This window comes from Aplosporella prunicola, assembly GCF_010093885.1.
Source record: "Aplosporella prunicola CBS 121167 unplaced genomic scaffold K452scaffold_14, whole genome shotgun sequence".
NCBI lineage: Eukaryota > Fungi > Ascomycota > Dothideomycetes > Botryosphaeriales > Aplosporellaceae > Aplosporella > Aplosporella prunicola.
This window is the reverse complement of record NW_022983542.1, coordinates 933,059-953,637: the sequence shown is the minus strand read 5'-3', so window position 1 is coordinate 953,637 and position 20,579 is coordinate 933,059. Positions and strand designations below refer to the sequence as shown.

The following is a 20,579-nucleotide window of genomic DNA, read 5'->3' as shown; positions in this document are numbered from 1 at the left end:
ACCAGCGCATAAGAGATTGGTTGATTGGTCGACGGGGTTAAACCTTCCGTAAGGTTACGTGCGACTTAGATGATTGATCGATGGAGCGACGGCCGCGGAGTTGCTAACCCTATACGCTAGCTCTATCTAGTAAGGCCTGCAGCTCTGCCACGTGAGCATCAACGTAAAAGCTACTGCCTAATCGCTGCTTTTTCATCATTTTACCTTCATCTTCTGAACCTTTCACGGTATAGCAACAGTGTTCCTCTCTAAGCATGGATACAATTACTCCGTCCCTTCTGTTTGTGACGGCCAATCTTCCAACTCCGGAGTCGGAGGCGCACAACTATATCTGCAAAATGGAAGATTATTTGAAAGACATACTCAAAACCCTTCGCCATCGAGGTGCCAGCGTTGCTCTGCGCAGCTTTCAAGACCTTGGTCTCACGCCAGAATACATCGCTTCCACCTATTCTCACATCTTGTTTCTCGCCGTCGACGATTACATCCGTCACATGCCGGCTTTCACCACCTTCCTTACTTCCACCCTCCCCGCTGCGCAGCACCTCTCCCCGACTCTCCGCGTTTATAACCCTTCCGCTCTCGTTGCCTGGAATTCCAACAAAACTTATCTCGCCGAGCTTCAAGCCCTCTCCTCGTCCGGCTTCCACGTCCCGCGCACAACGTTTCTCCCTCTCTCTACAACCGACCTCTTCGGCCTTGCGAGCCACCTCGCCTCTGACCCCTACGTTGCTGCAGCCCCAGCCATCCCCGTTGTTCTCAAGCCGTCCGTCGCCGCATCTGGTTATGCAACCCACCTTGTTCGAACTCCGCTAGCTCTTACTCCCGCTGACGCCGATGCTCTTGCTGCAATGCATTCCTCTGCCGCACCGGACGCTGCACTCTTGGTGCAGGAGTACCTACCACGTATCGCAGCGAGCGACGGCAGTGGGGGTGAGTGGAGCATGATTGTCGTCGATGGGCGCCTTACTCACGCTGTTCGCAAGAGGCCGCGTGATGACGAGTTTCGCATCAATTCGGCATTCGGGGGTGTATGGGAGCCTATGGCGGCAGATGACGAAAGAGTGCCCGAGTCTGGAAGGTTGGTGGCGGAAAAGCTTTGGGTGTGGTTGTTGGAGAAGGAAAAGTCATTGAAAAAAGAAACAGGTTTTAAGGAGGATGGACATGATGAACTGATGTATGCAAGGGTAGATGGAGTCGTAAGTGAGAGTGGAGAATTCGTATTGATGGAGGTGGAACTAATTGAGCCGTGGCTGTGGATGTTGGATGAAGGGCCAGGGAAGATTGGGTTGGAGGCTTTATGCGATGCTATAATGGGACATGCGAAATAGCCTGTATTGCTAATATCTTCCAACGGTTTTGATTGCAGCCGCTGAAATGTCTAAGAGGGAGGTCGCATTTCGAATGTTCTATGACGTACTGCTGATCGTTGGTTGTGACAGTGCCATGTAGGAGCTGCACGCCCTGCGTTATTTCTAAACAGTGACCGTAGTGTAAGTGCCTTAACACGATGCAGATGGTGGTTGGATCATTGATGAGGCGACTGATCTCCCAGGCCGCAATGTGGTGTGAGTTTCCAGTAAGGCGGGCCGTTCCTTCCTTCTCGAAACTCTAGCCGAAGCAAAGGATTTTGACAAGGACCTCTCCGCAGATTTGCACAGGATTTACATGTCGTTAAGGCATGCGCAAGGGGGTATGGGGGCCAAATTTGAGAACCAATCGTGGGGGCCGCAACCTGAAGCCTGATCTACGAAAAGAGTCTAGAACCAAAACGTACTTGAAGAAACCACTAAGCGCCACCGTCTTTAGGCTTGCGGGAGGCGAGATTGTATTTACGCTTAAGACACTAGTACGGGAGTGTCAGACAACACTATGCAGTACAGACTGATCTATTCGTTTCAACCCTCTGTAGGAACATGATCCCCGTTCCTTTTCTTGACAGTTTGCCTTGGCATATTCGACTTCCTATGGTATATAAGGAATCAGTACTCCCGATTCTAATAGCCAGACAGCAGTTCGCATTCAACTCTCATTTACTTCCCTCAACAAACACCAGCACAAGTCGAGAACATGTACGGAAAGCCATTTGTTATCTTTGCCGCCCTTAGCACTTTTGTCTCCAGCACTGTTGCCGCTCCCAGCCAAACGCCCAACATTGAACGCCGCAGCTATCAGTTGGACATTCCAGAGGGCAGTGACTGGTCCGTATCCTATTCGTGCAAAAGCGGCAACGTCGATCACTCTGGCACCCAGGCCGATACGGGCAAGTGCATTAAAATCGATGGGGATGCTCCGGAGTTCCGGTTCAACTACAATGACGACATCTTCCATTACTTCACAATGGATATGTACGTGAATGATGGTAAGTTACGATCCGATACTTACATAGTCTACAAATTAGGCACTAACAAAATTCAGACTGCACCGAGAAGGATTATGGTTGGTGGACAAACTTCTGGAACGGAAGCAAGTTGGGGCACAAGATACAGAACATGCCAAATGGCTGCGATCTTGCAGCGGGTTCTGTCAAGGGGGATAGTTTTGGAGAAACCGGAGTCAAGTTTGGATCCTACAAGATTACTGCTATTACGCGGGCCGCTCTTGAGAGGCCGCCGTCTAAGTAGATACTGAATCTTATGATGTTATAACGTCTTATATTAGCATTTTTTTAGAAGCTGTTACTTTTTGCATCGTATGAAACCGTTCTTTTTAAGAAGCTTATCAATGCGACTACATAGAAGAACAATGAACTCGGTCTGACTTCTGAAAGAGTGGCTATTTGCGCTATATAAACGAGCGAGATATGATAACCCGTTGCATAGATGGATGTAAATTTATTCGTGCTAACAAACAAGAGTGCAGTTAAAACCCCCAGCACTAACTATCCTTAACCCGCTTACCTAAGGGGAGTCCCTAGGCGATTGGAAGACCCAGGGATATCCTTCGAGACTCACTACTGTTACGGTCACCCTATTCTCCTTATGCGCTGCGGAAAACATTTTCCGCATCGGAACATCAATGTGCTCCTGTGGATATTCCAGTTCATGATAAAGCGTGCACCTTTTGGGCAGCCTCGAAGACATGTTTGGAGACAAGCTGTGATCATTATCAATTTCATCTTCTCCGTACCACATAACAATCTTTTAAATGGTTGGTATGTTGTTTAGTACGCAAGTGCATAAAGTGAAACCGAAGCCAATTGTAATATCCGTGGAAAAACAACAACTAGTCAGCTAACGAGTCCTTTGACGATCCATGAGACCGCTAACCATCAGCCCCGAGAATATGCTCCAGGTCAAAGTATTCCTCAACATGTGTTCCCAATCAGCCTGCAAAGCCATAGACAACGATACTCCACCCAAAAATGTTATGAGAATGGTGATGTTCAGATGAGGCCATCGTATGTGCTGATTGTACCACCATGAAGCGGCCAAGCTGTAGGCGATACATGCGGCCAAAACCATAAGAGCGTTGGGTCTCCAGAAGCATTCATCGGTACAGCCGAGAAGAATCCAATACCGAGAACAAAATGGTAAGGGGTTTTTGATCCAGAACGTGCTGACCATCTACGCTGTGATCATCATAGCCGAGGCAGTGAACAGATGCTCGATCGCGGTAATTAATGACTGTGAACTTTTTCGGCTGGCGAGGGCTTTCTCTCTTGAAACATCTACCCATCTGGGGCGTTCGAAGTCATTGTCAGTACAGAACTATAAGAGCAAATAAATTATGTTTTGACTTACAACTCTCTCTCACTTAAACACATGGCGAGAGGGGAAGGGAACGTGCCAGTTGTCTTCCGATGGGTTAAAATCGAACCGAAAAATCTAGATAATCTTGGCGTGAAGAACGAGAGAGTCGCAAAATATAAGCGTCACAGCTGTCGTTTCTTATTCATGCGACGGTACGTGGGCAAATAAAAAAACTGGACCAGTGGGGGATAAACAGCTTTATGAATTATGATTGCTGCCTTTACTACAGGGAAGACAGAAGAGCAGGGATTTGTGCCACTTGCCACTACTCGCTTTTGGAAAAGTCGATGAAACATCTCGCCATACGGAGATATTCAGGAATCACATGGTGAGTTCCGAAATATATTTGTTTCTTAAAGGAGTTTAGTTGCCCGTATACAGATACATTGAAGGCTCTGTTACCAGTTATGACATCACGCGCGCGCTTCATTACTCAAGCGTTTAGGTCCTGGCAAATGAAATTTTGATGATGGCACAGTCTGACCGTCGGGCAAGCGCTTCCGGAGACCAAAAACATTTTGAGACTGGCGATTTACGGATCAGTACTGTTCCCCGCTCGCAATTGTCGGGGAACAAGGGGTTTTTATCAGTCACGCGCATGAACAAGTACCTTTCTGGACTAAGATCGGCAAAGTAATTATTCTAGCAACAAGGTTGCGGCGTGTGAACTTATGAAGATATGCATGCAAGTGGCAATGGCAGCATAAAAATCGGACCTACGCAAGGATAGCTACTGTACTAACGGAAATAGATTAGAAGTGGATTACCGTGGCTTTATATAAGTCAGTTCGTAGCAAATCAAAGCTCGACACAATCTGTGCGGGACGCAGAACAATAGCTGACATAAGCCCACTTAAGACAATAACATCAACAGCTGTATCTACCTTGATCTGTCGCCAAACAAGAAGCTCTCCTGCTCTGCAGTTTGTTCACACTACATTTCTTTCAATGACAAGCAATCATCCTATTTTATTCTTCCTGATGATTTGCCTCAAAACCTTACGCAATGAAAGCGAACATCCAGTAGCTTCATGGACAAAACAATAGTATAGCAAATAGAAAGCCAGAATAATGTGTTTAGAGGATATTGAAGACGTCTCTCGGAAGTACTTCCTACACCCGCGACTTCAACGAAGTTCCATTCTTCCCGACGCAGTGGTCGGTATAAACCGAGAGCAAAGCAGTTAATGCTTGTAACCGTACCCTGTAGCAGGCCGTAGATCGACAATGGCATGAACTAGCCTGTAGATGTATGAAGAGAACTGAATGGTAGCTTAGGTTGGGTCGTGGCATTGATGCTGTTTGATGAATCGAGAGGTTCACGCTAAGGCGTTGCGTTCGGAATGAAGAATGATTGGTACTAATAAAAACATATATGCTTGCTTATCCGTTCAAGGACAGAAAAATCGGCAGGGCCAGTCAGGAAAAACACCGAAACGTTTGTAAACTTCTCTTGCTCCACGGATAAATGAAACTCAAACCTTCAAGTCAAAATTCCTAACCTCATGGTCGGAGATAGCCTTGACTTTCTGCGCACTAGCGCTGTTGGGATCGAATCTATAGCCCAACCACTCCTTGGCGAGACGTCGTGCGACCTCCAGTCCGATGACTCTTTCGCCCATGCACAGGACCTGCGCATCATTGCTCATTATGGCACGCTCGACACTGAAGCTGTCGTGGGCCGTGACGGCACGGATTCCGGGGACCTTGTTTGCGCTGATGGCGACGCCTAGGCCGGTTCCGCAGATGAGCAAGGCGCGGTCGGCCTTGCCTTCGTAGATGAGCTTTGCCGCGTCGACGGCTATGTGCGGGTACGCCGTCTTGTCGTCTGTTTCGGAGACGCCGACGTCAATCACGTCGGCGACGCGGGGGTCGTTGGACAGGTCGGAGCTAATGGTGTTTTTGTAGTTGATGCCGGCGTCGTCGCTGCCGACAACGATGCGCAGAGGCTGTTGGTTTTCCATGGTGATGTCACGGTGACAAGGTGCTATTCGAAAAGCGCTGAGCTATCGTACGACTCGCCCTTCTTGGTTTCCGCGGAAGAGGTGCGCGTTTCTTTCTCGACCTTGGGAATCCACGTGGAGTGATGCTCAGTCTTGCGGGGTCCCGAGCTACAACTATGATCGACTTTCAGAGGCTTGCTGGTGATGGTGACGGATGACGTGCCAGACACAGGGCGGTTGTGGCTGATTGTGGTAGTCTCGCCGGTGCGGTGGTCCTCTCTGCGCTCGTAGTAGTTCGTTGCGTCGATTTTGAGGCCGGTAGAGATCTTGATGTGCTTCTTCGTCATGGCGGCGGGGAAGCTCTTATGTACGCGGCTTGCGGTGCTGGGCGATGATTGAACGGGAATTGCTGACGAGCAGGTGCAACAAGCAGCCTCTACCCCGCCTCTCTGAAGGGACGTTCGGATTGCCGCTTTGGGATGAGCCGGTGGGAGGCGTTCTTATGCCGGCGCCGGCTTACCAGGAAGAAAAATTGGTGACACAGCTCTTGATTTCCTTTGAGGCCTGACAGCTCAACTGTTTTTTCTGTGGACAAAATGAAGTGGAGGTGAGAGGGAATAAAGTACGAGTAGACGACGCAAGACGTTGGACCAGTGACGTCCTGGCCGAAAAGCTTGGAAGCGAACCCGAAATGCGGAGGGGAGATCTCGGAAGACGGCGGTCGATCCTCTTGCCCCCCTCTGCCAGGCTGCTCCTTGTGTGGTAGATAAAAATGAAGAAGCCCATACGCGCAAAAGTTCACATTTAATTGGATCAAAAGTCACGATGCTGTCGAAGCCTGAAATCCCTTTAGTAGGATCCTGTAGCGACTTCGGAACTTGTTGCTGCACCTTCCTGACCTGAATGATCAACAGCCCAAACACGGTCCTTAGAAGCCTTCACAGCTTGACAAACTCCTTTCAAAGGCTCCAAGACAATCAAGCAACTAACATTGCGAATGACCTTCAGTGTAGCTTGAAATCAAACTGCATCCAGGCAACCACATAACTTCTCTATTCAACCTCCCTTCAGAGCCTCATTCAGGCAACAACTGTACTTATCAAGTACCAAAACAGCCTTCTCATTCTTCGTCTTTCGTCGACATCAATCCTGCCAACCCATCTGTCGTCGATACCATCACTTCACTTCAATCACTCAAGATGTCTTCAGCTGGCGAGCCTACCACCGAGAAGCTCTTCGCTTTCCCAGAGGATCTCTCTCAACTCTCAGTCGACCATGCTACGTTCTTGCGACTTCACCCAAAGTACCACCAAGTCGCGGTTGGCGCACTCGTGTTCCACAACGATCGTCTACTCCTCGTCAAGCGAAGCGCTACCGAGAGATCCTTCGCCAACTGCTGGGAGTTCCCGGGCGGATCAGTCGATCCTGAAGACAAGACCATCTTTCACGCCGTCGCCCGCGAGCTCATGGAAGAGGCCGGTCTCCGTGCCGTGTCCATCCTCAACCAGGTTGGCGAGGGTGTTGAGTTTCATTCGGGATGGGGCATGCGCAAGAAGATGTGGCTGAAGCTGTCATTCGAGGTTGAGGTGGCCGAGGGAAAGGAAAAGACAGAGAAGGACATTCCTGTCAAGCTTGATCCCATCGAACATCAGGCTTACCTGTGGGTCACCGAGGATGACATCAGACGCGGCGAAGTGGACGGGATTCAGCTGCAGTTTGTTACGGCCGCGCAGACGGCTGTGATGCTGGAGTGCTTCAGACAGAGGCGCGAAAGGGCCGGATGAGCCGATGAGCCGATGAGCATGGAGGCTACCTACGGAGGATCAGGCTAGCGATCAAGACAGGCGATAGATTTACCACGGGTACAAAGTGATGAATGAAAAGACAAGCTTCTCAAGCCAGAAATTCTAGAAGGGTGTGCAGGGGGGTGTCACAAGCTGCACCACGTGCGGCTCGCGAAAGAGGAATGCGGAAGGGCCTAGGCCAATGAGACGGGGGCAGAAGGGCAATGTCATGTTTGGCCCTAGGTAGGGAAAGGGAGGCAAACGAGCAGCGATGATGCGTGACGGGCCGCTGCATTTTCTCCACTGATCCCCCAGCCTGCAATGGTGCGCCGGTTTCACATCCCCAGAAGGGAAGAAGCAAGAAGAGAGAAAAAGGGACTACTGGCCGTTGCGACCACTACTGTCCCGCCGTAGGTTGTCGCGCTCGACGAGATCCGGGCGCGCGTCCCTAGGGTACCGTACCGCCTCGACCAGCGCCCGTCCAAGCTGCCCTCTCTCTCTCTCACACGCTGCAACACCATTCCTCCCCACTACCTGACGCATTCCGCACCGCGCACCGCGCACCGCCGGCCATGGCCCAAGAGACGAGCTTCATGGGCATGTCCGCGCCTGCGCCGCCGCCCGCCATCCAGCCCACGCCCTCGGCCGCCCCCCAGAACCAGTCGCCGGGCCATCCAAGCTTTCGCAGGTGAGTGGACAGACGGCGTCCATGGCGTATGCGGAACGGCATCTGACAGTGCTGGGGAACGACAAGGCAGCGCGCATCGCGAGCCTGTGAGGTACGTTTGCCGTCCTGTTTGCACCGAAATCGTGCCTCGGCACCGAGGTTTCTTTGCTAACGCCTCCTCCGCACGCGACAGACGTGCCATGCGCGAAAGGTTCGTGTGTCCCACCAACCCGCCAGCCCGCCCTTGTCTCACCATACTTTTGCGCAGGTTCGTTGCGATGCTGCCAGCCTGGGTGTGCCCTGCACCAACTGCACCGCCTTCGCCATCGAGTGTCGCATCCCCACGCCCAAGCGGAAGAAGACGACCACAAAGGCCAAAGACACGGACAGGTGAGGCCCGGAACCGATCCTCTTGGCCTTGGGCGCGACGCTCATCGTGCCTAGTGACCGCAGCGACGCCCTGCAGGATGGTGACCGGCGCTCCTCGACCAACATTGTCACCACGAACCACTCGCCGGCCGCGGTGCTGCAGAACCCCAACCCCACGGCGTTGAACTTGGGCCCGGATGAAAAGACGACGGTAACGAATTCTCCCGACGGCATCCCCTCGACGGCCTTGCCGCCCGCCTACAATGCGCAACAGTCGGCTCACAACGGGTCCTATCTACAGTTTATGAAGCCAAAGTTCGCAAGGGCCCCCATCAAGGAAGCCGGTCGGGTCGCATACCTCGGAGAATCCTCCAATTTGTCCCTCCTCGTGCATGATCGATACGGGACGACGGACGTGGTGCATTATCCTCTGCCGGAAAACGTCCGTGGCGCAAAGGCGCGCGTCAACGAGCTTGATGACATTGAAATCAACATCCTCCACACCAGAGGCGCTTTCCTGCTGCCGCCTCGCGCTCTGTGCGACGAGCTGGTAGATGCCTTCTTCAGATGGGTCGCACCGGTGGTGCCGGTCATCAACCGCAGCCGCTTCATGCGGCAATACCGAGATCCCAAGAACCCGCCCTCTCTTCTCCTGCTGCAAGCCATACTCCTCGCCGGTTCCCGCGTATGCACCAACCCGCAGCTCATGGATTCAAGCGGTTCCACGACGCCAGCGGCCATGACTTTCTACAAGCGAGCCAAAGCGCTGTTTGATGCAAACTACGAGGACGATCGAGTGACCATTGTCCAGGCGGTTATTCTGATGGGCTGGTATTGGGAAGGCCCGGAAGGTGGTAGTCACCCGCCACCCTTCGATGACGTGACTGACTTTGTTTAGATGTCACGAAAAATGTTTTCTACTGGAGCAGGGTCGCCATTGTAGTGGCCCAAGGCTCCGGAATGCACCGGAGGTAGGCAATACAGACTATTGATTAGGTAAACATGCGCTAAACAATTGCAGCGTGGAGGGTTCTCAGCTCACCAGATCCGACAAGCGATTGTGGAAGCGCATCTGGTGGACGCTTTTCTCCCGAGATCGGTCAGTCGCGGTAGCTCTCGGACGGCCCGTAGCGATCAACCCCGAGGACTCCGACGTTGAGATGATTTCCGAGGACGATTTTATCGAAGACGAGCCAGATCGCCCGGCCGAGTACAGGCCAGATCCCGTGCACGTCCAGTTCTTCATTAACTACGTCAAGCTGTGTGAAATTATGGGCCTGGTGCTGTCACAACAGTATTCTGTTGCTTCCAAATTCCGGCGGACGAATGCTATTGACCTGACACACAGCGATATGGCACTTGCAGATTGGCTTCAACACTGCCCGAAAGAGGTCTATTGGGAAAAGGGCCGCCACCACTTCTGGTCGGCGCTGCTGCACGCCAACTACTAGTATGCATACGATTCTCTGCTCTCTACTAGTTTCTAACACTCTCCAGCACTACCCTTTGCTTGCTTCATCGGGCACACATGCCTCCTGCGGGTTCGCCCAAGATGGATCAGCTACAAGGGGCTTATCCATCACGTACCATTGCCTACCAGGCGGCTGGCATGATCACGGCGATCATCGAGAGCCTGCAAGCGTACGATGAATTACGTTATACGCCTGCTTTTATGTAAGCAGAAGAAAGCCAACCTTTGAGCGATGCTGACCCCTTCCAGTGTTTACAGCTTGTTTTCCGCACTCATCATGCATGTTTATCAGATGCGATCATCGAATAAGCAAATTGTCTCGGCAACCGAGCAGAGGCTGACGGTATGTATGAACGCACTCAAGGACGTCTCAAGGGTGTGGCTCGTCGCGAAGATGGTTCATACTCTCTTCGAGTCAATTCTTGGGAACAAGGTTCTCGAGGAAAGGCTGCAAAAAGCCGCGGGCAAGCGGCATCAGAAGCCCAAACCTCCTTCTATGGCTCAATCGCAGCCGCAGCATCCTCACCCAAAGCCCAGGGACGAAGCGTTGAAGCGCAAGTTTGACGACATGGACATCAGCTTCGCCAGCGGGCCGCCCGCGCCGCAGGTGTCGTATGAGCGATCACGGCCGCAGACTCCGGCCGTCACACCTTCACGAGATCTTCAGCCCCAGATACCGACAATGACTGCAGCTTCGCCCGACATGACCCGTCAGAACCGAGACGCATTTATGGGGCCGTCACGCTCCGGTACGCGTCCCACGAGTCCTTTCAACCCTTCTTATTCATATCCCGGGACCCCTCCGGACTTATTTCTCGTTACTCGCGATACTCCCAACCTGTCGCAGGACATTTGGCAAAACTTCCAGCCTGACCAGCTGTTCCCCGCCGATACGAATCTTTCCTTCCCCACCATCTCACCCACCCAGCAGCACTCGATCGTGGACCCGCAGCTCTCGGGCCAGATGTCCATGCACGCGCAGAACCCGGCGCCGCCGCGCGTGTCGCAGCAGTCCCCGCAGCAGATACTGGCCAGCCAACCGCAGCCGCTGCCGTCGAACGGCGGCGCGATGTCGATGCCGGCGCAGAGCATGCACCAGGCGGACGCGAACGCGTGGGCACAGCTAGACATGGCGAACACGCAACAACAGCAGCAGCAGCAGCAGCAGCAACACGCAAAACACCAACAACAGCAACAACACGCACAGCAAGTGGGCAACGACGAGACGTGGAGCAACAGCAGCAGGGGCCAGCCGATCGCGCCGACGACGCTCAACGTCGAGGACTGGTACGTCTTCCTTTCCGCGCAGCACTATGCTCCTCCTCCCTCTGCTCGGGCTCCTCCGACGGCGGCAGGCTTCTACGCGCCGCTGCCGCAGCAGCAGCAGCAGCAGCAGCCGACGTCGGGCACGGCGGCGGCGGCGGCGGCCGAGGCGCTGCAGTCGATGGGGCTGAGCGGCAGATAGATGATGAGCATTGTTGTTGCTGTTTCTTGTTTCTTCTTTTGCACGATAACTATCTTCGTCTTCTTTTCTTTTTCCGTGCTTGCATGTTTCTGTTCTTTTCCTCGACTACTGCTACTACCACTACTACTGCTACGACACGAACGAGGAGACGATGAAAGAAGAAGATGATAATGTGTTTTCGTTTATGGTTTATGGTTACGGTTATACGCTAGTAGTTCACGCTTGGCTGACGATTGGACCGGGGCGGTTTCTGGGAGGGCAGGTTCAATTTCTTCGGCATTCCGAACGGCGACTTGAGCGCGCTGCAGGGCTCGTTTCATTGATTGAGTGGGTTGGGTGGGTAGGTGTGGGGTGAGTGGGGTGAGGGGGTTGTCTGGTCTGTATGAATGGGTGAGTGGATGGCTGGCTGTAGCGCGGCGTGGTGGGGTGGGGTGGGGTGGGGTGTCGTGTAGTGTGCTTCAGTGTACTACTCCTACATACAGTGCAGAACATCACAGCCACGTTTGCCAGTCCTTTATCTGTCTGTCTGTTGTGTCTGTATCTGTATCTTGGTACACGTGGATATGCGGTATCATTGCCGAGCATTTGCGCGCTGCTAGGCATGTGAATGGGCGCGGGCATCCTCCTCATCATCATCATCAAGGGCGCAAGCAGCGTTAGCAAGGCGTGCGAGGCAGTCTTGCGTTCTCGATCGAGCTCATCTCAGCGCGTGTCGTGCGTCTCAGTAGAGATGTGCTAATCACTACCTACCTATCTACCTACCAACCTAGGCATACAGGGTACAGCATACAGCGTACAGACAAACAGACGGTCCTACACCTAGTGCCACACCTATACCCTACGCAACGTAACCTAAACCAAACAACTGCCACCGTCCTCCTTCCCCCCTCTCTCGTCAAAAGTGTCGCCTGCTACCCTGCGTAGGTACGCTTCCGCCACTGGCACGCGCACCGGCTGATGGTAGAGCGAACGGGACAATGGTGCGACAGGGGGGGAAGGAGGGAAGAAAAGTTTGATCCAAACGGAATAGAACAGAGCGTAGTAGAACAGAAAAGCTTGAACAGAACAGAACAAAACACCGTCCCTAGAAGCGCCCAGAGAAACAAAACATGCAAAACCATGCACCCCCACGTCCATATGATATGCATGCATGCGTGTATGCTGATGCTGTGAGAATGACAATGAAATACGAACAACAAAGCAGCAAGAAAAATGCCAACGAAATACCAACAACTGCAGCATTCAATGGATGGATGACGATGACAACGAGAACGAGAAAGAGCTTCTTTGGTAGGTAGGTCGTGCGTGCTTGATCGTTCCTTTCGTCTTTCGTTCGTTCCTGTTCTTGATTCTTGGGTTTGGTGCGTTGGAGGGCAGGCAATGCTCGGTCGTCTGGTCGCTCACTCACCCGCTCACACGCTCGCTCGCTCGTCATATTTTCCGTCATTATCACCTCTACCCAACCCACCCCGCCCCACTCTGTCAACCATATTCACGTACTATTTTTCCATCATCGCCAATTTCATGTTTGTGTTCATCATCGTCATCAAAGTCATTGATTCGAAACTCCGGCCATTTTATCGAATTGGAGCCGCGTGCGCCGGGGAAAAAAAGGGAATTGAGAGAGCTGCGCAGAGTCCATCTAGCTCTGCTGGAAGCGCTGCTGCATGGTCGGCTGCTCGGGGAACTCGAGGACCTGGACCAATGGGTTAGCGTAGGTACAGCACGCGAACGACAGCGAAACCAAACCAAACCTACCATATCGATCCACCCGCCGCCGCCAATCTGCGCGGAGCTGGGTCCCTTTTGCTCGAAGCCGAGGGACTCGTAAAACGGCACGAGGGGCCCGTGGGAGATGAGGGCGATGCGGTCCGCGACGCCGCTCATCTGGATGCGGTGGATATAGGCTTTCAGCAGGGTCCTGCCGAGGCCGCGGCGCTGGTGCTCCGGGTCGACGGCGAGGGAGTGGATGGCGACGGTGCGGCCGTCCTCATGGTGGCCGAGCTGGTTGTCGTGGGCCACGGACGCGCTGGTGCCGCGCTCGCGCCAGTCGGGCGGGAAGTCCATGTCCGGGTCGCGGACGGTGGTGTTGCGCGTCTTGGTGGCCGAGACGTGGGCGAGCAGCAGCTCCTTGCGGTCCGGGGCGGCCGAGTCGACGAGGTGGGCGGCGTCGGCCGTGGCGGCCGAGGGGATTTGAGCGGTCGTGAAGAGGCCCAGGCTCAGCTCGCCACAGACGGTGAGGCGGTAGGCGAACTTGTCGCGCGATGCGCGCTCGGCGGGCGGGAAGGCGGCTTGCTCGAGCCGGTCGCACGAGTCGATGTAGGAGGGATTGAGGGTGTGGACGAGCGGGTGCAGCTCGTCGCGCTGGCGGCCCTTTTGCAGGTCTTTTTGCAGGCGGTCGCCGGGGTCGTTTTCGTAGTTGTTGTCGACGGCTTGGCTGGGGGATTTGGTGAGGGGTGGCATGTCGGCGAGGGTGGCCTTTTCGGACTCGAGGGGGCGGGGCATTGTTGGTGGTGGTGTGAGGGTGGGCGAGAGGGATGGGTGTGTGAGGGTGAGAGGGGGAGTGTGCGAGAGGGATGGGTGTGTGAGGGTGAGAGTGGGAGTGTGCTGTTCTCGTACCTGCTATGACCTCAAGTCCAGGTACACACTTAGTCAGCCGGCTTGGTGGTGACGATGCCGTGCTGCCCCGCCTGCCGCTTACCCTCTTGTTCCCTCTGCTCTGTTCCACTCGTTCCACCCTCTCGAGGCCTTTTCATACATTGCATTACATATTTCTGCCCAAACCTATCCTCGCCCGACCGTGTCATCATTCGCCATCCCCCCGCAGTCTTCCATTCCTTTCCTTCGAATACCCTTCCCCCCCGCCTCCCCGCCTCTCGCCCCCCCACACCGTCCACCGAACACACACACTCCCTCCCAACCTTCCCGAAACTCTCACTTGCCTGAGTACCACCCCAATCCGTCGTCGCCTGCATCACCCACGCAAGGTCCAAATGTGAGCCACATCTCTCCCATCCAGTGCGACTCGCTAACCCTCGCACAAAACAGGCCGCGTATAACCATATCCATCAACGCGCCCAACGAGCCCGCCGACCAGGAGCTCCTGACGCTCGACCTGCCGCCGGGCCTCACCGTCCAAGACCTTAAGGGTTTCGTGCAATCCGAGACGCAATTCCCCGCCCACTTGCAGCAGTTCTACCTCAATGGCCAGCCTCTCGTCGGCGACACCAAGACACTCGAGGAGGCCGGCATCCAGGACGGCGAGATGCTGGCCATGCTCATTAGACAACAGCCCGCCCAAGCTTCCCGAAGCCGGGGCACGCCCCAGCAGCAGCAGCAACAACAGCAACAGCGACAGCAACAACAGCAACAACAACAACAACAACAACAGCGGGGCTTGCCGCGCGTCGAGGAGATGGAGACGACGAGGTTGCGCATGCTCGGCGACGCCGACGCTCTGAGCCAGCTGCGCGACCAGCGGCCCGCGCTCGCCGCCGCCATCAACGATCCCAACCGCTGGCGCGAGGAGTGGACCAACATGGTCCGCCAGCAAGAGGAGCAGCAGCGCGAGCACCAGTACCAGCTCAACCTGCTCAACGCCGACCCGTTCAACGCCGACGCCCAGGCCAAGATTGAGGAGATAATCCGCCAGGAGCGCGTCATCGAGAACCTGCAGCACGCCTACGAGCACAATCCCGCAGGTACGTACGTCCTTTCTTTCCTGTCTCCGTCCGCATGGCTTGCGCAGGGGCGCTGTGTACCTCTGCACTGTACAACCGGGGGGCGAAAAAGCCTGTGAGCCCTGGAAAATGGGCGTCGCGGCTCCGCTGGCCTGTGACCCGGGACTAAAGCGATGGCCGTCGGGCCCGATCGGTCTGGAGCTGCAGCCCGGTCCCAGCGCTATCGAGCAAGACACTACACTCCTCGCTGCCGGCCAGGAATGCTCTCTTGTCTCCTTTTGGCTTTTGCTCCCCTCTATAAATGTAGTGCCGCAGCGCGCCATTGCCAGTGTCCATTGCCAACCCAGCGCTCTCCCCTAACGAAACGACGACAACATGCACCCGCTAACCACATATCCTCTCCCAGTCTTTGGGCGCGTCACGATGCTCTACATCAACTGTCAAGTCAACGGCCACCCGGTCAAGGCCTTTGTCGACTCGGGCGCCCAAGCCACCATCATGTCGCCCGAGTGCGCCGAGGCGTGCGGCATCATGCGGCTGATCGACAAGCGCTTCAGCGGGCGGGCGGTGGGCGTGGGCACGGCGGCGATTCTGGGCCGGGTGCACCACGCCGAGATACGCATTGGCGGGGCCGAGATGCCGTGCGCCTTCACCGTCATGGAGGGCAAGAGCGTGGACCTGCTGTTTGGGCTGGACATGCTGAAGCGGTACCGGGCCAAGATCGACCTGGATAAGAACGCGCTGTGCTTCGAGGGCATCGAGGTGCCGTTCCTGCCCGAGTCGGAGATTCCCAAGAGCTTCGAGGACGCGCAGGAGCAGGAGCCGACGGTGGCGGGGCCGAACGGGACCGAGGTGGGGACGCGGTCGGGGGTGGTGCGCTCGGCGGAGGGAGGAGCGGGAGCGTCGTCGTCGTCATCGGCCCAGGCGGGGCCGTCGGGAGCTTCTGGTAGCTCATCATCGGCGGCGGGCGGCAACTTCCAGGGTCAGGGCCAGAAGCTCGGGGGTGCGGGTGCGGGCCAGCCGCAACTGCCGCCGCGCCAGGCCGTGGCGGCGGATCCGTTCCCCGCGCAGGACATTGACCAGCTCGTCAGCCTGGGGTTTTCGCGGCAGCAGGCGATTGAGGCGCTGCGCGCGACGGGGGGAAACGTCGAGTACGCGGCTAGTTTCCTGTTCCAGGGCTGAGTGATTGGGTGGTGGTGGAGGAGAAGAGGAGCGAAGCGACATGCACCGACGACTTCGACGACGATGATGATGATGATGATGATGGGGGAAAGAGGGAAAGACGGGATAGGTGGATGAAGGGATGGACGGGGAATTTGACGATGGCTAGCTGATGGCCATAACGGCATAGTTGGTGGGTGGCTGGGTGGGCGGGTGGATGGGGAGGACGGAAGGCGGCATAGATCATTGGGTCCGGCGCATGATTTCTTTTTCTTTTCCCTCTTTTCTTTTTTCCTCATTTTCTTTTTTGATTTTTGCTTTTTGTTGCTTACCTACCTAGGGGGTACGGGGGTACGTATTGATGAAGGAAGGAAGTGGGAATGGGAGGGGAGCAAGAAATGAGGACGGCTAGTAGTAGTAGTAACTATAGCAAAGAAAGTCAAGTCGAGTTACGATGAGGCAAGTCAAGTCAAGCCAGGAAAGAACAAGACCAGGTTAAGATCCAGGCGGTGGCACCGTGTACTTTTCCACCTCTACCTTGTTCGCTCTACTGGTTTTCCACTTTCCATCTACCTCTTGCGGGCTAAAACTATCTCGCACGCACGCACGTGAATGATCAAGGGGGTGTGGGGTTGAATGCGGAATGTGGGAGAAACGTCTTCTCGATGTTGATGTTGAAGAAGATGGTGATGTGGTGTGTGTGTGGGAGGTGTGAGGTGATGTGGTGTGCCGTCTACCGTCTCTTAACTTCTCTCTCTCTCTATCTCTATATATATATATATATATACCCCGTAGCCTCGCCGACCCTCCTTGCCCCTTCCTGCGTGCCGAGGCGTCTGCGCGTGCGGGTGTGGGTCGAGGGGATAGGGCTGAGGGGTTGAGGCTTGGGACTTGAGACTTGGGCCTTGCTTGTTTGGCTGCAAGGAGGAAAAGACGGTATGGCATAAATTCAGTGAATCGATTACCTATTTATGCTTGATCGTGCTTGTTTTCTACTTTCCCTCACCCACCATCAACCACCCACCACTACCCACTACCTCAACTTATAAACACACGGCTTCAGCACCCTCGCATCCGCCTCATCATCCGCCTCCTCGTCCTCCTTGACCGCCGTGAATCGTCCCGGCTTGCGCATCCCCTGCTGCAGCACCGGCTTCCCGTCGGCATCGAGCCCGGCGTTCTTCCCCCGCAGAGCCGGCAAGCCCTTGACGAACCGCATCCGCACAAACATCTTGTTGCCGAGGTCGACGGCGTCCTGCGGCCGCTCGACCGGCGCATCCAGCACGAAGCCGCGCCGGCGCAACGCCGCTACGAACGCGCTGACGTCTGTTTCCTGCCCGGCAGGGGTGGGGACCGCGCCGCCGAGGTCGCCGTCGAGCTCGGCCTCGGCGGCTGCCTGGGCGGCGTCGTTGGCGGCGGAGTCGGCGGCGGCAGCAGCCTGTTTGCCGGCTTTGGAGGAGGCGGCGGCAGCGGCTTTTTTCTTCTGGCGTTTGCCGACGGAGTGCGCGACTGCTTCGCCGGGCTTGTGCCCCCCTTGGTGGGCGGAGCGCCCGAAGCGCGATTTGATCTCGGCGACCCAGAGCTCGCCGCGCCAGCGCAGGATGCGGTAGGCTTCGTCGATGAAGTCGAGCCAGTTGGTGCCCATGAGGGCGAGGCAGAAGAGGGCGACGTCGACAGAGTTGGACGCGAGGGGCAGGTTCGCGATGTCTGCCGTAGTGACGAGGGGCGACGGCGACGCCAGGTCGAAGCTGTGCAGCTTGAGGTGGAACTTCCCCGCCTGCGGCGTCAGCTGCGTCGCCAGCGCGGCATCACCGCAGCCCAAGTCCGCAAGCGTGCAAGTGCCGTGGGTGCGGGGCAGGGGCTTCAACGCCGCCGGAGTCGGAGGCGCGGGGCCATCGCTATCGCTGCCGTCGTCCGGGCCCTTTTTCGCGCCGCCCTTGCGGTTCCGCCTGTCGCGCCAGTTCTCGCGCACCTTGGCCCTCGCGCGCACCAGGGCGACGAAGCCGTCGACCGGGTTCTCGGGCCACACGGCCACCTGCTGCCGGAAGCCGGCGTGGTATTCGGCGAAGACGGAGGGGTCGCTGGCCACGAGCTGCGCGGCGTGCGCCGACGGCGTCGTGTACAGCGTCTCGTTGAGGTGGCGGAAGCGGGCTGCGGCGAGCTTTTCGCGCATTTTGGCTTGCAGGGGCGTGAGCTTTGTGGCGGCGGGGAGGGGGGCGGGGGGTGGAGCGGAGGGTGCGGCGACGGTGGCGGTGGTGTCCTTCTTCTGCTTCTTGGCCTTGGGGGGCGCGGCGGTGTCGTCGCCCTTGTCCGCTTCCTTCTCTTGCTGCTGCTGCTGCTTCCTAGGCGCCTTGGCCTTGTCGTCCTCGCCCTTCCCGCCAGCCGACTCCCGCCGCTGCTTCTGGTCCTTCAGCTTGCCCTTGTTGTCCTCCGGCTTCGCCTCCTTCGCCTTCGGTTTCTCCTGCGCCTGCACCTTCGGCCGTGCCGCCGGCTTCAACCCATCGATATGCCTCGCGTACATGTCGGCGACATTGTCCTCGGTGACGAGCGGGGCAGCATTGGCGCCCGTCTTCTTGTCGCGGCCGCGCTTGCGCTTCTTGCTGGGTGCGGTGGCGGCGGCGGCGCCAGGGGCGGGCGCGGCCTCTGTCTGGACCTTGAGCGGCGCGGACAGGTTCCAGCCTGGGACGGCGAACATGGTGTGCTGCTGGTGGTGTTGGGAGCGGCCGTGATGGGTGTTGCGCGAGGGCTGCTGTGGAAATTTCTGGCGGTGCGCTGGGCGGTGGGCGGCTGTGCCCGGTGCGTGCGTGCGTGCGGGCCGACGCCTGGCCGCTGCTGCGGGGCTACCCGGCGGAGGATATATGTTTTTTCTTTTTCAATTTTGTTCGTTGACAACGGGTGTGATGAATTGCTCAAAGTCTAGCGATGAGAAAGCACCTCACTGGAAGTTATACCGGCGGACTCAACGACACTGCTGAAAAAAAAAAAGAGCTTTAAAGACATCCAAGCACACTGCGAAAACGACAGCACTAACAACCTCCCATCTAACCTTAATCAGTAAAAGCAACTGCTCCACCACTCAGCGCCCGCCGCCCAAAGCCGCAAGCAAAGCATCCGCCGGCTTCATAGCCTGCACCGGGACCACTCCGGCGCCGTTCTTCAAGTCGTCGACGCCGTCTCTCTTTTCGATCGTTCCTGCGGCGGTACCCGTGGTGTCTTGCAGAGGAGAGAGTGGGTGTTAGCGTGACGATTCAGTGTTGAGAACGAAACGACTTGTGCGTGAACAAGAAATGCTGGCTTGAAACAAAATAGGAAAGGTCGTCTCGTGCTGTGTCCTGCGCCACTGAAGAAGAGGCAACGCCCGCCTTCCACCAGTCCTCAAGCCCTTAGGTGATCCGCCTTTTTCATATCCTGAACCGGATAGTCTCTTAAATCTTTTTTCAGGTCTTCGAGGGCTTGGAACCTGCCGAGGGCAGCGGCTACAACCCCCACGTTATCTCTCTCCTCGATGTCTCTGCCGGACGTAGTGTCTTACCAAACAAGCATATTAGCCAGAGGTACCGGCTTGAAAGACAGAGAGGGGAAGATAGGGACAGAAAACAAAACAAAAAATAAAATAAAATAAAATAAAATAAAATAAAACAAGCAAATAAAACAAAAGAGAAAATCAAAATGAAACATGGAGAAGACAAAGAAGAAACAGACAGCCGCATACGTACCAACAAACGAAACGACGCCGTGAGACGGCACACGAGAAGGGTGCGGAATAATCGACGTCGTCCACGACGGCGCTGCGCTCGCTAGTCGAGGACACAGGTCAACATCGTACGCACAACAGCACATAAGTATTCCAGTTCAGGACTCACATTGTACAGGCGCCGCCACAGCCAGCAAGGCGAGGCCGAGGCATTTCAGGGGCGAAGCGAGCAGCATGGTTGCGTCACGTGAGAGTAGTGAGGATGCGGCGTGCCAACAAGCGAAAAGCACCGATTCTTTGCACGAGAAGTCCGACGGAGAAGAAAAACAATTTGCGTGTCGTGCGAGCGCTGGTTCAGAAAGATGTACTAGACAGTGCGGCGAAGAAACCTATGAGAATACAAAGACGAGTCGGCGCGTTGGTGGGTATATGCCAACTTTCTCCAGCTGAGCCACCACTTCCAGTAACGTTGCACAAGCGCTATAGCCTCTATACGAGATGTTGGCTGTTATCGGAAGCAGGGGGGTGACGTCCAGCGGGATCTTTTGAGTCTATAAAAAGGCACGTCCAGGGCTGCGAGGCTATAATAAGGC

At 55.7% G+C, this 20,579-nt stretch overlaps 11 protein-coding genes across 11 annotated transcripts; 5 read left to right on the top strand and 6 right to left on the bottom strand.

Moving 5' to 3' along the window:
* The first annotated feature begins 221 nt into the window (after positions 1–221).
* On the top strand, positions 222–1,395 carry K452DRAFT_288221 (uncharacterized protein). Its single transcript, XM_033540610.1, has one exon. The coding sequence runs from the start codon at positions 255–257 to the stop codon at positions 1,329–1,331; it is 1,077 nt and encodes a 358-aa protein (XP_033397243.1). The 5' UTR covers positions 222–254; the 3' UTR covers positions 1,332–1,395.
* Positions 1,396–2,070: 675 nt separating this feature from the next.
* Positions 2,071–2,624, top strand: K452DRAFT_309274 (uncharacterized protein; the record flags this gene model as incomplete). Its single annotated transcript, XM_033543237.1, has 2 exons — positions 2,071–2,362; positions 2,419–2,624. The coding sequence occupies 2 exons, from the start codon at positions 2,071–2,073 to the stop codon at positions 2,622–2,624; spliced, it is 498 nt and encodes a 165-aa protein (XP_033397242.1).
* A 2,146-nt stretch (positions 2,625–4,770) lies between these two features.
* K452DRAFT_288219 (uncharacterized protein) lies at positions 4,771–6,078 on the bottom strand. The gene has a single exon (XM_033540609.1). The coding sequence runs from the start codon at positions 5,714–5,716 to the stop codon at positions 5,228–5,230; it is 489 nt and encodes a 162-aa protein (XP_033397240.1). The 5' UTR covers positions 5,717–6,078; the 3' UTR covers positions 4,771–5,227.
* Positions 4,833–5,136, bottom strand: K452DRAFT_40678 (uncharacterized protein). The gene has a single exon (XM_033546626.1). It carries the CDS (start codon positions 5,043–5,045, stop codon positions 4,866–4,868), a length of 180 nt encoding a protein of 59 aa, XP_033397241.1. The 5' UTR covers positions 5,046–5,136; the 3' UTR covers positions 4,833–4,865.
* A 764-nt stretch (positions 6,079–6,842) lies between the features above and the next one.
* On the top strand, positions 6,843–7,582 carry K452DRAFT_288217 (uncharacterized protein). The gene has a single exon (XM_033540608.1). It carries the CDS (start codon positions 6,895–6,897, stop codon positions 7,477–7,479), a length of 585 nt encoding a protein of 194 aa, XP_033397239.1. The 5' UTR covers positions 6,843–6,894; the 3' UTR covers positions 7,480–7,582.
* A 224-nt stretch (positions 7,583–7,806) lies between these two features.
* Positions 7,807–11,800, top strand: K452DRAFT_319116 (uncharacterized protein). Its single transcript, XM_033544215.1, has 9 exons — positions 7,807–8,167; positions 8,234–8,258; positions 8,340–8,357; positions 8,415–8,536; positions 8,591–9,366; positions 9,414–9,486; positions 9,537–9,965; positions 10,013–10,189; positions 10,236–11,800. The coding sequence occupies exons 1-9, from the start codon at positions 8,052–8,054 to the stop codon at positions 11,449–11,451; spliced, it is 2,952 nt and encodes a 983-aa protein (XP_033397238.1). The 5' UTR covers positions 7,807–8,051; the 3' UTR covers positions 11,452–11,800.
* K452DRAFT_40641 (uncharacterized protein) lies at positions 11,584–12,226 on the bottom strand. The gene has a single exon (XM_033546625.1). It carries the CDS (start codon positions 12,088–12,090, stop codon positions 11,716–11,718), a length of 375 nt encoding a protein of 124 aa, XP_033397237.1. The 5' UTR covers positions 12,091–12,226; the 3' UTR covers positions 11,584–11,715.
* Positions 12,093–12,813, bottom strand: K452DRAFT_40607 (uncharacterized protein). The gene has a single exon (XM_033546624.1). The coding sequence runs from the start codon at positions 12,691–12,693 to the stop codon at positions 12,304–12,306; it is 390 nt and encodes a 129-aa protein (XP_033397236.1). The 5' UTR covers positions 12,694–12,813; the 3' UTR covers positions 12,093–12,303.
* Positions 12,814–13,093: 280 nt separating this feature from the next.
* K452DRAFT_327158 (uncharacterized protein) lies at positions 13,094–13,956 on the bottom strand (the record flags this gene model as incomplete). Its single annotated transcript, XM_033544895.1, has 2 exons — positions 13,094–13,147; positions 13,210–13,956. 2 exons carry the CDS (start codon positions 13,954–13,956, stop codon positions 13,094–13,096), a joined length of 801 nt encoding a protein of 266 aa, XP_033397235.1.
* A 760-nt stretch (positions 13,957–14,716) lies between these two features.
* Positions 14,717–15,300, top strand: K452DRAFT_309269 (uncharacterized protein; the record flags this gene model as incomplete). Its single annotated transcript, XM_033543236.1, has 2 exons — positions 14,717–15,152; positions 15,200–15,300. The coding sequence occupies 2 exons, from the start codon at positions 14,717–14,719 to the stop codon at positions 15,298–15,300; spliced, it is 537 nt and encodes a 178-aa protein (XP_033397234.1).
* Positions 15,301–17,325: 2,025 nt separating this feature from the next.
* Positions 17,326–18,477, bottom strand: K452DRAFT_202519 (uncharacterized protein; the record flags this gene model as incomplete). The annotated part of the gene is made up of 2 exons (XM_033536056.1): positions 17,326–18,153; positions 18,265–18,477. Coding segments are annotated over 2 exons (1,041 nt in total), but the record flags the coding sequence as incomplete, so codon positions are not given.
* Positions 18,478–20,579: the final 2,102 nt, after the last annotated feature.

Bases quoted from the DNA above. Each gene is read 5' to 3' on its own strand.
- K452DRAFT_288221 (XM_033540610.1), top strand. From the start codon at position 255: ATGGATACAATTACTCCGTCCCTTCTGTTTGTGACGGCCAATCTTCCA.
- K452DRAFT_40678 (XM_033546626.1), bottom strand. From the start codon at position 5,045: ATGCCACGACCCAACCTAAGCTACCATTCAGTTCTCTTCATACATCTA.
- K452DRAFT_288219 (XM_033540609.1), bottom strand. From the start codon at position 5,716: ATGGAAAACCAACAGCCTCTGCGCATCGTTGTCGGCAGCGACGACGCC.
- K452DRAFT_288217 (XM_033540608.1), top strand. From the start codon at position 6,895: ATGTCTTCAGCTGGCGAGCCTACCACCGAGAAGCTCTTCGCTTTCCCA.
- K452DRAFT_319116 (XM_033544215.1), top strand. From the start codon at position 8,052: ATGGCCCAAGAGACGAGCTTCATGGGCATGTCCGCGCCTGCGCCGCCG. The intron at 8,537-8,590 runs GTGAGGCCCGGA...CATCGTGCCTAG, and splicing joins AAGGCCAAAGACACGGACAG to TGACCGCAGCGACGCCCTGC. The intron at 9,487-9,536 runs GTAGGCAATACA...AAACAATTGCAG, and splicing joins GGCTCCGGAATGCACCGGAG to CGTGGAGGGTTCTCAGCTCA.
- K452DRAFT_40641 (XM_033546625.1), bottom strand. From the start codon at position 12,090: ATGATGATGATGAGGAGGATGCCCGCGCCCATTCACATGCCTAGCAGC.
- K452DRAFT_40607 (XM_033546624.1), bottom strand. From the start codon at position 12,693: ATGCTGCAGTTGTTGGTATTTCGTTGGCATTTTTCTTGCTGCTTTGTT.